Source organism: Nicotiana tomentosiformis, chromosome 8 (assembly GCF_000390325.3).
Source record: "Nicotiana tomentosiformis chromosome 8, ASM39032v3, whole genome shotgun sequence".
Lineage (NCBI taxonomy): Eukaryota > Viridiplantae > Streptophyta > Magnoliopsida > Solanales > Solanaceae > Nicotiana > Nicotiana tomentosiformis.
In genome coordinates this window covers 91,864,299-91,880,307 of record NC_090819.1, presented here as the reverse complement: position 1 = coordinate 91,880,307, position 16,009 = coordinate 91,864,299, and the positions used below count along the sequence as shown (strand labels likewise).

Below are 16,009 nucleotides of genomic sequence, written 5' to 3'. Positions count from 1 at the left end.
GTAAATAATCCATATAATGGTGTAAATCAATTTTTGAAAGATATATCTTGGGGACCTGGGCTTCAGGTCACAACAATGTCTAAGTACGTAGTGAATGGTTATAAGTTTCATATAGAGGATTGCTCTAAAAATAAAAATAGCAACAACAACATGATGTGGGTTCAAGGTGGTGATGTCAACCAAGTTGGAGATATTGACTATTATGGTGTGGTCAAAGAAATATTACAACTAGAATATACAAGTTGGACATATAAGAAATTGATACTCTTTAGATGCAAGTGGTTTGACCCAAATCCAACAAGAGGTACAAGAGTACACCACCAATACAACATAATTGAGGTTAATCATACGAGGGAGTATGATCGCTATGATCCTTTCATAATTGCACATAACGTTAGGCAAGTGTATTATGCTCCTTATCCATTGCGGCAGAATAAGTCCGATTGGTGGGTTGTAATAAAAACTAAGCCCGTAGGTAGGGTGGAAGTCGAGAATGTGTTAGATGTTGCATATCAAAACGATATCTCTAGTGTTCACCAAATAGTGGACGATCAGTTAGAAAATGATTTGGAACATCCTGAACGCATATTGGAAGAAGTTGATATAAATGAAGTAACAATTATAGAAAATGAGGACGAAGAATCAACTGATGAAGCTTAAACAAGTGAGGATGAAGAATTCTCGAACGAGGAACAATATGTCGATGAGGATTAAAAAGTTGGTTCTTTAAAGCACTCTCGTTTTATAGCTAGTTTCTTTAAAGCACTCTCGTTTTATAGCTAGTTTCTTATATGTTTCAATCTAAATGTGTATTATATTATGCAGATGGCAGGCAAGGGTCAAGGTAACAATGACCCTATTAGTTTTCGAGGTCGAGAAAAGGGTAGGAAGGGAAAAAGGAGGGTAGAAAATAATAGTCCCTCTTGTCCACCCTTTTCAGAGATGCCTATGTCTTATCCTCCACCACACGGCTATACTTAGCTGCCACAACATCACGAGTCATACACCTTCATTCAGACACCAGGCCTTCTATCACAGGGCCATAGGACTATACGTCCGACATACAGTCCATCTGCCTCACAGTCATCTGCATCGCAACCATCTACATCACATCCATATGGATCACATCCCTACATATCACAGTCACATGGATCACATCCATCCATGTCACAGCCACTCGGGTCACAACCACTCGGCTCACAGCCATCAGTATCACATCCACTTGGGTCGCATCCAGCTATGTCGCAGTCACAGGGATCACAACCATCTTCATCATCGACTCCATCTATTGCAGGCCTTCATCTGCTAGGCAGTAGCTCTGACCTGCCTACACCGTATTCACATGCCTCTGATACACATGCTTCGGATGGTGATGATGAGGTAGTGCATTATGATCTATATGGCAGGATCATCATAATCCCTGAGGGTGATGGGTAAGTGTTATTCATTATTTTTGCATCTATTGATTTGTAACATTTTTACTAAGATATTAATGTATTTTTATTGTTAAATTGCAGGTTCGGGCCGGGTAATAAGACTACGAAGATAATCACCAATGCCATCAGAAAGCTTTATGATGGCCCTTATGCGACTTGGATTGATTGCCCATTCTCGCTGAAGAAGCAAATTTTCAATCAATTTAAGGTATAAATATTCTTTTAAACAGTTTAATAATTTATATTTATGATGTTTCCATCTAATATTTAACTTTTGAAATATAGATCAAGTATGTATGGGAAGACCGCTATAGCGCGAAAGTGGTTACAAATTTTCATCATAAAGCTCGTAAGGTTTTGTGAGAGGATCTGCCAACATCTAATTAGTTGGAAGATATTCAACAGAAATTTTACCTTTCTTCACAAGACTTCTCACATGATTGTATCTCATGGCAATATGCTTGCTATTGCCAGACATCCTCTCATTCTTTGTATTGTGAATTGTAGCTTGATTATCACAATATAAAGTAATAGGTCCTTTAACAATATTAATAAATGGTATGCACTTCATGAATCTCCTAATCCATAGAATATGTCTGCTAGCAAGAGACATAGATATAAATTCAGATTCCATAGACGATAGATTGTTTCTTAGAGGACCAAGCCATTATATCTCCTCCTACAGTGAGTAACCAGCCACTAGTAGAGTTAGAGTTGCTTCTATCGGAAGCCCAGTTGGTATCACTGTAACATTCCAGAATAAAAGTACACTTATAATGTAAACCATAGTTTAATGTATGCTTCAAATATATCATTAATTTGCTAATAGCTTTCCAATGCTCATGACTAGGATTGCTAGTAAATCTACTCAACATACCAACAACACATGCATTGTCTGGTCTAGTACTATTCATCACATACATTAAACTATCAATTATTTTAGCATACTCTCCTTGATTAATAGGTTCATCGGCGTTAGGCGTTAAATTGATATGAGGATCAATAGGAGTTTTACTAGGTTTACAATCTACAAAATTAAATTTTTTAAGCAATTTTTCAATATAATGTGACTGTGTAAGAATAAATTCTTTTTCTTTTCTAATTACTCTAATACCTAATATCACATCTACAGAACTTAAATCTTTGATATCAAAGATTTGCATAAGAAATTTTTTGGTTTCATTAACATATGCTATGTTAGAACCAAATATAAGTAAATCGTCAACATATAAAGTAATAAGAACTTTATGATCGTCATTGCATTTATAAAAAAAACACAATTTTCTGCTTTACTACATTTAAAGCCAATAGATCTTATCTCCTTTTTAAATTTTCTATACCATTGTCTAGGTGCTTGTTTAAGACCATATAAAGATTTGTTGAGTTTACATACCTTGTGTTTTTCTTCACTCACGACATAACCTTCAGGTTGTTGAATGTAAATTTCTTCCTGTAACTCACCATTGAAAAATGTTGTTTTGACATCCATATGATGTACTTCCAAATTATACATGGAAGCAGTAGCAAACATGACTCTAATAGTAGTAATGTTAGTAACCGGAGAAAATGTTTCAAAGTAGTCAAAACCTTCTTTCTGGCTATAACCTTTTGCTACTAATCTTCCTTTATATCTATCTATACTTCCATCAGCTTTAAGTTTCTTCTTCAGAACCCATTTGTAACCAATAATCATAGTATTAGGAGGAAGTTCTGCCAAAGTCCATGTATTATTATCATGAATAGATTTAATTTCATCATCCATAGCCTTTTTCCAAAGATTAGCATCGGGTAGTGACATAGCTTCTTGATAGGTTCTAGGATCCTCTTCTATTGAATATGTAAACATTCTAGGACCTAGATCTTTTTCTATCCTACGTCTCTTACTGCTCCTTACCTCAATAGATTCAGAACTAATTGTATTTGCATGTGTGCTAGGAGAAGAGTACCTTACAGGTACGGGTAAAGAAGTAGAAGCTACATCATCTCTTGTTTGAACATATGTTTCTAATTCATTTGACAAATCTTTCTACATCATCTCTTGTTTGAACATATGTTTCTAATTCATTTGACAAATCTTTCTCTAGTTCTAATGAATTAGCAACTTTAATAGTTAAATGCTCAAAATAAATAGCATGAACAGATTCAAACACATTGTTAGTATGCAAATTAAGAAATCTAGATGCCTTACTATGAATGGAATAGCCCAAGAAAATAGATTTAATTGCCTTGCTACCTAACTTGGGTCTTTTTAGTGTTGCATCTAATGCATATGCAATGCATCCCCAAACTTTAAAATAACTTATATTTGATTTTCTATTTATAAGCAACTCATAAGGTGATTTATCTTGTCCTTTTTGCAAAATTCTATTAGTTATATGACATGCAGTATATAGAGCTTCACCCCAAAAACTGTAAGGCAACTTAGAATGTAGAAGCATTGCACTAACCATCTCTAAAAGTGTCCTATTTTTCCTTTCGGCAACTCCATTTTTGTGGAGGAGAGTTGGGAGCAGAAAATTCTCTTACTATTCCATGTTGTTCACAAAATAAAATAAATTGGGTAGAAAGAAATTATCCACCTGTATCTGATCTTATCCTTTTAATTTTCTTATTAGTCTTATTTTCTATTTCTTCTTTAAAGATTTTAAATTTTTCAAAAGTCTCATCTTTCGTTTTAAGCAAATAAATATATGTATATTTTGAAAATCGTCAATAAAAGTCATAAAATATCTTTTACCCCTCTAGTCAAATGATCTTTATTGTCACATAAATCAGTGTGCACAAATTCTAAAAGAGATGTCGTTTTAAAAACCGATTTAAAAGGTGACTTAGTGATTTTTGCTTGTGTACAACATTCGCAGTTATTGGTAGTATAAATATGTGAAGATTTAGGAAAATAATTGTCACGATCCGAAATTTCTCACCGACGGGACCGTGATGGCGCCTAACATTTCATTTGCTAGGCAAGCCAACGTTAGAGAATCGTTAAACCAATTCCTTATTCCCATTCAGTAATTAATAATAATTAACTAAGATAAAATATAATAAGTGCGGAATATCATAAAACTGTATTAATTACTACCACCCGGATCTTGAGTCACAATTCACGAGCATTCTAGAATTTGCTACAAGTAATAGTCTGAAAGAAATACAACTGTTTGAATGAAAAAAATAGTAGAACATAAAAGATAGACTGGCACTTCAAGGTCTGTGAACGCCGACAGATCTACCTTGAGTCTCTGGACAGCGGACCAATAGCAAAATCTCGATCAACCCGAGCCGGTATCAAAATCTGCACAGAAAGTGCAGAGTGCAGTATCAGTACAACCGACCCCATGTACTGGTAAGTGTCGATCCTAACCTCGACGAAATAGTGACGAGGCTAAGGCAAGGCACCTACAAATCAACCTGTACAATTTAACAGTGTATATACAAATAACAGGAATGAAAAACTAAACAAGAATTTTCGGGAGGGGAACATACTGAGGGGAATACAAAATAAAGAACTACAATAGAATGATCGCCGGAGCAGTCAATATACCATGAATCAACAGGAATAGTGAATATAATAAGGAAAAATACACGGCATCATCCTTCGTGCTTTTACTCTCAATCTCACCATAAAATTAATAGAAACGGCACGGCATCACCCTTTGTGAATTAACTCTCATATCATGGCACAACATCATCCTTCGTGCATTAACACTCATAATGTGGCACAGCATCACCCTTCGTGCATTAACACTCACAATATGGTACGACATCACCCTTCGTGCATTAACACTCACAATATAGCACGACATCACCCTTCGTGCATTAACACTCACAATATGGCACGGCATCACCCTTCGTGCATTAGCACTCACAATATGGCACGGCATCACCCTTCGTGCATTAACACTCTCCCTTACAATAATACAATGCATAAATAACAACATGGAGATAGACTAACAAGTACAAACTTTAGTTTAACATTTGGTTCCATAATATCAATCTCAACTTGAAATAAAAAAAACTCAATTATCACCAGAAAGTTCGTAAACATAATAAGAACGATAAATTGAACAACACTAGTATAACACGTAGCAATTAGGCATAGGAATGAGACAATACAAGAAAAATAGAGAAACATAAAAAACAGGTACTCGTCACCTTACATATACGCCGCTCACATGAATTTCACTTAGCAAGTAATCTAAGGTTCCGAATTCCCTCAAGTTAGGGTTAGACACAACACTTACCTCGCTCCGAAGGCCACTTAATTCTCAATCACAGTTTTTCCCTTGGGATTCACCTCCAAATCACTCGTATCTATTCAAAAATGACTCAATAATATCAAATACTGCTAAAGGAATCAATTATATTGCATAAATTAAATTTCTCAATTTTTTCTCCAAAAAGTCAAAAAATCGACCTCGGGCCCGCTTGGTCAAAATTCGAGGTTCGAACCCAAATTCATTTACCCATTCACCCCCGAGCCCGAATATATAATTGGTTTTGGAATCCGACCTCAAATTGAGGTCTAAATCCCCAAATTTCCGAAATTTCTAGTTTCTACCCTAACCCTTAATTCTACCATGAAAACTCTAGATTTTAGGTTGATAATTTAATAAATGTAATGGGTAATTGAAATAAAATGGTTTAGAATTACTTACCAACAATTTGGGGAAGAAATGACTCTTGAAAAATCACCTCTCACCGTTTGGATTTTGAGAAAATGAATTTTTTGGCAAAATTCCCGTTTTTTAGGATTCTGTTAAGTGTTGGGTGACAGTGTTCATCGCGTTCGCGAGAGCACTGTCGCGTTCGCGAAGGGTACTGGCTGCCAAGCCTTCGCGTTTGCGAGACCCAGCTCGCGTTCGCGATGGTTACTCTCCCCTGGCCTTCGCGTTCGCGAGGCATTTCTCACGTTCGCGATGAAGGAACGGCTGACTCCCCCTCCCCAATGCCTAACACTACGCGTTCGCGATGGGCTTGTCGCGTTCGCGAAGGGTAACACCCCCATCGCTTCGCGTTCGCGACCAAGCCTTCGTGTTCGCGAAGAAGAAATCCCTACCTCATCAGTTTACTCTTCGCGTTCGCAAGAGGACCTTCGCGAACGCGAAGGAGGATATGCCAGACATCAGAATCTGCAGAAAACCAGATTTTTCCCAAGTCCAAAACATCCTGTGGCCTATCCGAAACTCACCCGAGCCCTCGGGGCTCCAAACCAAATATGCATATAAGTCTAAAAATATCGTACGAACTTGCTCGCGTGACCAAATCGCCAAAATAACACCTAGAACTACGAATTTAGCACCAAATCAAATGAAATTCTCAAGAACACTTTAAAAATTCTATTTTCTCAACTGGACGTCCGAATCATGTCAAATCAACTCCGTTTCTCACCAAATTTCACAGACAGGTCTTAAATATCATAATAAACCTGTACCGAGCTCCGAAACTAAAATACGGACCCGATACTAAAAATGCCAAATTTCAATCAATTCTTAAAAACAAATAATTTTCAAACTTTTAATTTTCATCAAAAATTCATAACTCAAGTTAGGGACCTCCGAATTCGATTCCGGACATACGCCCAGGTCCCATAATTCGATACGAACCTACCGGGATCGTCAAAGCACATATTCGGGCCCGTTTACCAAAAATATTGACCGAAATCAACTAAAATTAACTTTTAAGGCATAAATTCTTATTTTCATCAAATTTCAACATAAAAGTTTTCCGGAAACATGTTCGGATTGCGTACGCAAATTGAAGAGGGTAAAAATAAGATTTTTAAGTCTTAAGAGCGCAGATTCGAGTTCTAAAATATAAAATGACTTTTTGGATCATCACAATAATCATATGAAATCATGCGATTTATTGCATTACTACCTATTTGACCTAATCTATAATGCCAAAAAACATTCACATCATCAACAATATAAGCAGAAGCACTTGAAACTTTATTCATGCTTAAAACATACATATTGTCTTTAGCATATCCTTTCCCAACAAATGATCCGTTCTTGGAAATAATAACTTTTTGGGAATCAAATGCTACTCTAAATCCATGATCATCAAGTTTTTTAATAGAAACAAGACTCTTCCTAATTCCAGGAATGTGATGAACATTCTTGAGGGTGCGGAAGCTGCATAGTGCCAATTCCCATAACAGCACAAGTGGCGGAGTTGCCCATGTAAACCGTTTTCTCATCCTTTACATCTTCATATGTTTTGAAACCACTTTTGAATGGAGTGATATGGCAAGTTGCTCCAGAATCTAACCACCATTCTTCATTGCTATGCATCATAAGAATTTCAGTAAGAACATCAACCATTTCTTCTTCTTGCTCCATGACATTGGCTTCTTCTTTCTTACCTTTCTTACCTTTGCGAAATTTACAAACTCTAGCCAAATGTCCCATTTTACCACATACAAAGCAATGTCCTCTGTTCTTCTTACTAATACCATTCTTGGAATCAAATCTTTTTTTATAATCAGAAGTCTTGTTTCCATTGTGAAACTTGTTGACCTTGGTTTTAGCAGATTTGGAGGATGTGAAATTTTCAATATTATGCACTTTATCCTTTCCATTGTAAACAAGCAAATCTCTATTTCTAGCCTCATACTCAATTTGAATATGCTGAAGTAATTGATCCAAGTTTAGAGACGCCGTCTTGTGCTTTAATTTCATCTGGTAATCTTTTCAAGAAGGAGGAAATTTACCAATAATATTAGAAACTTGAAAAGTCTCAGTAATTGGCTCACCCACATCAGCACATTGAGAGACAATTTTATTTAATTCATTTACTTGATCAATAACTGGTTTGGAATCATCCATCTTAAAATTAATATACTTGTTAATTAAGAAGGATCTATTTCCAGCATCTTCTATTACATACCTTCGCGAGATGGCAACCCACAACTCATATGCAGGGTAGCATTTGTGAAACACATTGAAGAGGGCATTACTCATTGCATTCGGGATCATTGAGCGGCACACAAAATCATCTTCAAGCCATTTTTGCTGTGAGTCCGAAAGCTGCCCATCTACTTTTCCGTCTTGTGGATATGAACAAGTCAAGACATAGTAGACTTTCGCAATCGTCAATTGATACATCATCTTCATACTCCAACGCTTGTAGTTCATCCCGTTGAACTTTTCAAGCCTCGCCACATCTTGAAATTGTTTGCCCGACAAAGAAGAGTCCATTGAATCAGAATATTACTATCCTAAAATTGTTATATAAATATATTGAAAATAAACCAATGGAGTAAACTCAAGCAAGACAATCTAATAAGAAATCTGAAACGAGTAGACAAGGCGTTTCCAGGAAACTATCTTTAGGATAGTAATTTACCCCACACAGCGCAAATGGTTAAAGGAAAATCTATCCCTAGGATACAATGCCTACTCTAGAAATCAAAGTCGCACTCTTCGATTTCCCAACCACAAGAACTCAACCCAAAAGAATGAAGGATTTGGAAGAAAGTAATTAACGAAGATTTGATGTATATAAATAGATCTAATAATAGACAGAGAGATGTTGTATATAAGATTGCTTAGAAGTTGTTTAAGACTTCTATAGAATACCCTTTATATAGATAAAGTTTATGACCTTTGCCAATGGGTGCTTTATTTAAATTTAAACATGCAGTTAACTAAGAGTTAGTTACTCATAGAAAAACACTTTAGTTAGTTTCACAGAAGGCAACGGTTGAATTCAAATTTAAGATAGAATTCTTTTTCCTTTTTTTAAGAAATAAATATTATTATTAAATAATACATATATATTATTTTATATATATATATATATATATATATATATATATATATATATATATATTGTTATAGGTGTATAACAATCATTCACTATAAAAGTCAAAAAATATCGGAACAAACAAGACTGTTATAGAGAGGGTTGAATATATCTTTTAAACCTAATTAACAATGTCGAAACAATTTTCCCCAACCATAATGACTTTGTACAAGAAAAACTTATAATCCTCTTAATTAACGTGGCATTCATTTTAAATGCAGTAAGTTTAGATGTTCACACAATTTACTCGGTTTTCCAGGAGCACGCTTGCTTTATAAGGCGTACAATGGTAGAAGTAGCTATTTTTCCCCCTCAAATGGGCAAAAAAAAAAATTGTTATCAGGAAGTGTTTTTTATATTTTAATTAATTTTTCCTTTAGGTATTCAGTATTTCAAATTTAATGACTCTATTAATCCGGATTCGTATTCGATAGGTCTACTAAAGGGGATAAATAACTTCCGACCAAGATAAATGGATAGTTTTTCTTTTTCTTTTTTCAAATTATAACTCGAGACCGCCGTTTAAAGGTAAAATGATTAAACTATTTCACCATGCTCCTTAATGGTAGCTAGATTTGAGGATCCACTATTATAAAAGAAAAAGTTAAAATTCATTTTAGGCATGAATCTAAACACCACTAGGCAACCACGAGAATAAAATATTTTAAGATTAACTGTTTAGAGCTCTACAAGGATCTTTTATTACTATTATAATCTTTTAGACCTTTCGAACAATTATCTCAATTTGTAATACTATTATCTCAATTATCATATTACTATTATATTGATCATTGTTATAACTAGTAATATTCATATCAGTTTCTTTAGAATCTCAAAAACAAAACAAAGAAATTACATTATTAAAAAGGAAAGAAGGGAAAATAAAAAAGCAATGAAATAGTGAAATGCATTTTGGCCCTCTATGCAAATAGAAGCAAAAGAAGAGTATTGACTGTAGTCCAAACATTTTGGTACAAGTACGCCGACACTTGCCCGTCGCCTCCTCCTCCGCTTCAAGACGGCGATTTCGTCCTCTTTATCCGACCAAAGGTGACTCCACATTCCCCAATCCCTTTCTCATTTCTACTTCCGATGGCGACACACAACTTCACCATACTATACATATGACTTACTGCCATTTTTGTTTCGTCATTTTTGTATGTAAATTGTAAATCAACAGATTTGAAGCTTTATTAGATTTTATCTACTGATTACCGCGAAATTTGAATAATGTAGCATTTTTATATCTAATACATTTGCCGTTTTTCTCAATTATCTGTTTGCGGTTTATTATATGCTTTGAGTTGGTTAATGTGTTGATTGAATTGGAGATCTCTGATGTAGTGATGTTTAACAGTGTGGTGTTTGTAATATAAGCGAGATTAGTATATTAGTTGCTTCAATTGAAATTGCGGACTAGCCATTCTTATCGGACGAGCATTTAAACCAACTGAAATTGATTTTCCCTAATTAATTTTATTTTTATTATTAATTACTAATATTTTCTAAGTTTGAAGTTGCAATGTAGTACGGAGAAAACATTTTGACTATTTCAGTAACCGAACACTAAAATTTCAGAGTAAAGCCTTTTCTGTCATGCCAAACACACTTTTATGATATTTTCTCGTCGTAGTCAGACTCTTAAGTGCGAAAATTGCAATTAAATAACTTGCTCGGGTCTGCATTGAAGTGAAAATGTGCTTAATATGTCACTTCATACTTGATAGTCGAATATATACCATATTTTGGATTAGCTTTTCGATTGTATGGCTTGATTTGCTTACTACTTTGCTGTCTGAAAATCGCTGCGTTTTTTTGTTTTTCGTTCCTTTTCAGGGAGTTCATTGAGTTTGACCTAGATGGACCAGGTAAAGGAGTTGTGGTTTGTATCTTTAGTCGCTTTTGGGTTTAGGATCACTCTTATTTTTTAGTGATTTTGAGGCTAATTTCAGTATGAAAAAGTTGAGAAGATTGGGGAAGGAACATACGGTGTAGTGTACAAGGCTCGTGATCGTGTAACTAATGAAACAATTGCGCTGAAGAAAATAAGGCTGGAGCAGGAAGATGAGGGAGTACCAAGCACAGCTATTAGAGAAATCTCTCTCTTGAAAGAGATGCAGCATGCTAATATTGTGAGGTATAATCTAGTGATATTACTATGTGATTTCATATTGCGATTTCGATGAGAGTGTATTTGGGCTGTACTTAGGTTTCTTGTGATTATGCTATCGATGTGATGTTGGTTACATTTGAGCTTCGGTATGCTCCTCTATTAAAATCATTGCTAGGTCTTCACTATTCTAATTTTCTTTATAGAGTGAATTTGGATTTGCTTTCTGTGACTCTGTGCTTGATGCTGTTCCTTTTACCGGCTTCTTTCACTTTATGAAAACTTCTTTTAAATACCAATCTTATGTGAATGCTGCAACAAGGAGTCCTCTGATGAAGAGAATCCGATGCATCTTACATTGGGTCGTTGGGACAGGATCTAGCAGTAGAAACTTATTGCTTCAATATATCCTGGGGGAATCCTCATGGAATATATATTTTTTCTGCTAGTTTTACTACTATATCCAGCTTTTGTTCAAGTTTGATTGGGTTTGGTAACTTCTACTTCTTACTGGTTATACTCCAATTGTTTGTAGGCAATTTGTAGTACGGAAGGTAAAGCTATATGGCATTACTTGGATTCTTCAGTTGGAAATTTCAACAACTTATTTAGAAGTGAAATGCTGTAGAAGTTGCGCATGTATGGGTTAAAACCATATGTACACATTTTCAATTGTGCAATAACCAGTAACATATTTTGAAGGTAGAATGTTTAAAAAGCAAAGAAGTCCATCACTCAGCAGTCATTCCTGCATTAGCAGATAGGGAACTTTTAGGAATATTTAAGCTTTAGTTTCGTAATATTTCATATAACCTTAAGTTTCTATCAAATTGTATGTTAGCTAAGCTTTGTTTTTTAACTTTTTATTTATTTGTTAATTACTTTATCTGTTTTGTGGGTTTGGACATTTGACAACAGAAGATGATTTGGTCATTATACATATGAAAGGTTTAGAAACTGGTTGAAAGGTTCAGTAGTTGTCTGCATGATGATGAGAGATGAGGAAAAGAAAAACTAGAATGATGCTTGGACAGCCATTTCATTATTATTTTAACAACTGTAAGTGCAAAAGGGATTGGTCTCTTGTTTGGTTTGGCAGATTGAATTAGAAGAAATTAGAGATTAGAGGAGATTCACGGCATACATATCTGTACCTTCAGTGGCAATGTTAAAGCATCTTTTGTAACGTGAGAAAAACTGTTTCTCTAGTTTGTACCAGTATCTCCTACAAGTTCAAGAAAGTTCCTTTTTCTTATTGGTCAGGTTGCAGGATGTAGTGCACAGTGAGAAGCGATTATATCTAGTCTTTGAATATCTTGACTTGGACTTGAAGAAGCACATGGATTCATCTCCTGAATTCTCTGAGGATCCACGTCTGGTTAAAGTGAGTAAAATGTCTATGATACTTTGGAGGTTTGCTTTGTCACCATTTGATAGTTTTGTTGCTTCACCAGGAAGCTGGTCATAACTTGTATCTCTGTTTACAGTCTTACTTCAAGAGGGAGGGCGATGCCCTAAGCAGATATACTGAAAAATAAATCTTATCTGATTTGTTATTTGATAAATTGTGACTCGATTGGTTAAGGTTTATCAGTTTCACATGCTTCTTCTTTATGATCAGCAATGAAGTAATATTTCTGATTCTGCAGATGTTTTTGTATCAAATACTCCGTGGTATTGCCTATTGTCATTCTCATAGAGTTCTTCATCGAGATTTGAAGCCTCAAAACTTGCTGATAGATCGACGTACAAATGCTTTAAAGCTTGCAGACTTTGGATTGGCTAGAGCATTTGGTATTCCTGTCAGAACTTTCACTCATGAGGTACAGACATGTTTTTCACTGTCTAAAAGATTCATTGGACCTACTCTTATTGTATTACCTTGTCTGCTGTCTCATATTCCATTTCAAGCCTGACAAGAAAGTGGTTGACTATGAGCCGAAACTGGTGTCATGTCTGATATCTTTTTCGAGATTTTTTCCAATTTGTCTAACTGAACAAGTTCTTTCTCTATGGTGTATTGTGTAACCATTTCTAGCTTTAAGTTATTCTATTAGTTTAGTTGATAAATTCGAAGAGATTGTATTCCAAACTCTGTCCATCAATCGTCTAAAAAGTGGAGTCTGTATCTTTCATATTTCCTTCTCCAAGATCCAGAACCCATTTGAGGGTTTTATCCATATGTTGTTTTGATTGAATTTTGATGCTTGACTTCCTTCCTTCAGGTGGTGACATTGTGGTACAGGGCACCAGAAATACTGCTGGGATCGCGCCATTACTCTACTCCTGTTGATGTGTGGTCAGTTGGTTGCATATTTGCTGAGATGGTGACTCAGCGCCCTCTGTTTCCTGGTGATTCCGAGATTGATGAACTTTTCAAGATTTTCAGGTGTTAATTTACACATCCGTCCTTTTGTGGATGCTTTATTACTGACAAAAAGAATGTAAATGGTGATACTTTGATGGTGAAAATGTTTTCATAATGTAAAATTTTGCTTCACCGTCATGACTTTTCCAAATCTATCATGCATCATAGTCCAAAATCTCTGACTAAATAAGGTAAAGTTGGTTATAAAAAAAAAGGGTTATTGGAACGGGATTTACTAAACAAAGTATGGTTTCAAGTTCTCTGTAACTTTAGTTTTAGCTGTCTGATCCTTCAGTGTGATCTTCATTTGTTCTGGCTGACGTGCAGTTTTATTTGTTAATTGATCTATCTTTTCTTACTGCTCTATGGGGTGTGGGAAGGTTTCAAAATTGGGTTTGTGCTATAGTTTGTCTTTCTTTTGTCTATAGGTTGGTGGCTATGATTTTTACTGAAATTTATCAATAATTTCAGTGAGCTTTCGCTTATAAGGAATTTCAATTTTTTGTTCCTTGTGCTCTACGTTATTAGATTTTTCCGTCTGTATGTTCTCTAATTTTCTCTATATGAAGAGTGATGGGTACTCCAAATGAGGATACATGGCCTGGAGTGACAACTCTGCCTGATTTTAAATCTGCCTTCCCAAAATGGCCTTCTAAGGTGATTTGTTTCTCTGTCTTTACTTGATTTCTGACCAGATTTCAAGAATCTCATTCTGTGAAGTACTTAATTGGATCACCTCATATTTGCAGGACCTGGCAACTATTGTCCCAAATCTTGATGGAGCAGGCCTTGATCTTCTTGATGTAAGTTTTACTAACTCACAAATGAAAGATACATCTTATGAGTACGAATATTACGTGAATTTTGAATGTATCTCCAGCATGTGTGCCTGATTCTTCATGAGAACTATTCTAGTTGAAATGTTCATTAAGTGGCCAGAACTAGCTGGTTGTTTGAACATCTAGCCTTGAAGTTGCAACATCCAGTTCGCATTTGAAGCACGTTGAACAATTCATAGCAGTAAGAATTTTGCCCAATAATATTTCTAAAAGGTAGGGGAAGTTCAAACTACTGCACTCATGTTTCCCTTTTTTTCTTTTTCCTTCTGAAGTTTGAACATGATGTTTATATACATGCTTCGGTGTCTTTAGTCTATGACCTTCACTACCCTCTAATCGTACGTCTCCTTTACTCTTTTCCGTTTTCCTTTTCTTCCATTTTTATTTGGATAACATGTATTGGAGAATGAGACAGTCGGGTTTCAGTTGTTTTATGTGTTTATCAACCATTTTCGTATAGCAAATTCGATGAGTTGTTTTTGTGCTAATCTTAGGCATGGACAATTAGTAGGTGTTTAAAATTATATAATATTTTATCCAGAGACTTCAGTTTATTATCAGAATCCCTTGTCCTGTGTTAATCATGTCTTCACTTATTATTCTTTCAGAAAATGCTCCGCTTGGATCCCAGCAAGAGAATCACTGCCAGGAATGCCCTTGAGCATGAGTACTTCAAGGATATTGGGTATGTTCCGTGAGTCTTTGCACCTTCATCCAGAATGCTACTGTAAATTTGGTATGTCATCTACAAGGTTTTGTTCTGGAGGATTTGTGTTATTTTTAGGGCCACCCCCCACCCCTATCCCCCTCAAGTTGTTATTCTTCCAATGTGATTCAATATATATTAAAGTGGTCTTGGCACAGCCCTCATGGATATTTGTTGTTCCAGCATCTGTGGTCACAATTCGTGTCCACATGTTGAACCATACTTTCCAGTGTAATATTTGTTTGTTATAGTTTGGGGTGCGGTACACTTGTCCAATCATACTTGTTTAGCACTGGATACTGTAATGTTAATTAGATTGGTTTTGGTGTGTCATTAGAAGTTTTGCATAGTTTTTACGTGGAGTTGAACAAAGTTTGAATGGATTATCTGACTCTTTTGTTACGCCAAAGTGTGTGATGATGCAGGCTGGTTTACCTGAAGTTCTGTTTTGAATATTACCTTTCAGTTTTCTTGGTCCCAAAATTCATGAAATCAAGAACATTCTCCTACTGCCTACGGCAATAGCTATCGCTGAGAGACTTTATGCAGTTAACTCAGGGCATATCAATATATAAAGATTCTCTGCGTACATTCTACCCTCCCCAGACCCCACTAGTAGGATTCTGAGTTTATAATTTCAATGTAAGCAAATAATTCAACCGTAGCAATGACCTAGGTGGGTCCTAGCAGAATAAGCATGTGGTCTAGACATGGTTTCTAGCATGAATCAAAGCTCAAAAGCTC

At 35.5% G+C, this 16,009-nt stretch overlaps 2 protein-coding genes across 2 annotated transcripts; one reads left to right on the top strand and one right to left on the bottom strand.

Annotated features, from left to right (window-relative positions):
• Positions 1 to 1,013: 1,013 nt before the first annotated feature.
• LOC138897829 (uncharacterized) lies at positions 1,014 to 3,282 on the bottom strand. The gene is made up of 5 exons (XM_070183847.1): positions 2,859 to 3,282; positions 2,314 to 2,463; positions 2,120 to 2,180; positions 1,873 to 2,032; positions 1,014 to 1,130 (listed from the first exon to the last, which is right to left on the bottom strand). The coding sequence occupies exons 1-5, from the start codon at positions 3,280 to 3,282 to the stop codon at positions 1,014 to 1,016; spliced, it is 912 nt and encodes a 303-aa protein (XP_070039948.1).
• Positions 3,283 to 10,151: 6,869 nt separating this feature from the next.
• On the top strand, positions 10,152 to 15,598 carry LOC104110303 (cell division control protein 2 homolog A). The gene is made up of 9 exons (XM_009619767.4): positions 10,152 to 10,292; positions 11,079 to 11,110; positions 11,195 to 11,379; positions 12,616 to 12,736; positions 13,002 to 13,175; positions 13,578 to 13,741; positions 14,290 to 14,377; positions 14,470 to 14,523; positions 15,168 to 15,598. Exons 2-9 carry the CDS (start codon positions 11,102 to 11,104, stop codon positions 15,255 to 15,257), a joined length of 885 nt encoding a protein of 294 aa, XP_009618062.1. The 5' UTR covers positions 10,152 to 10,292; positions 11,079 to 11,101; the 3' UTR covers positions 15,258 to 15,598.
• The last annotated feature ends 411 nt before the right edge of the window (positions 15,599 to 16,009 follow it).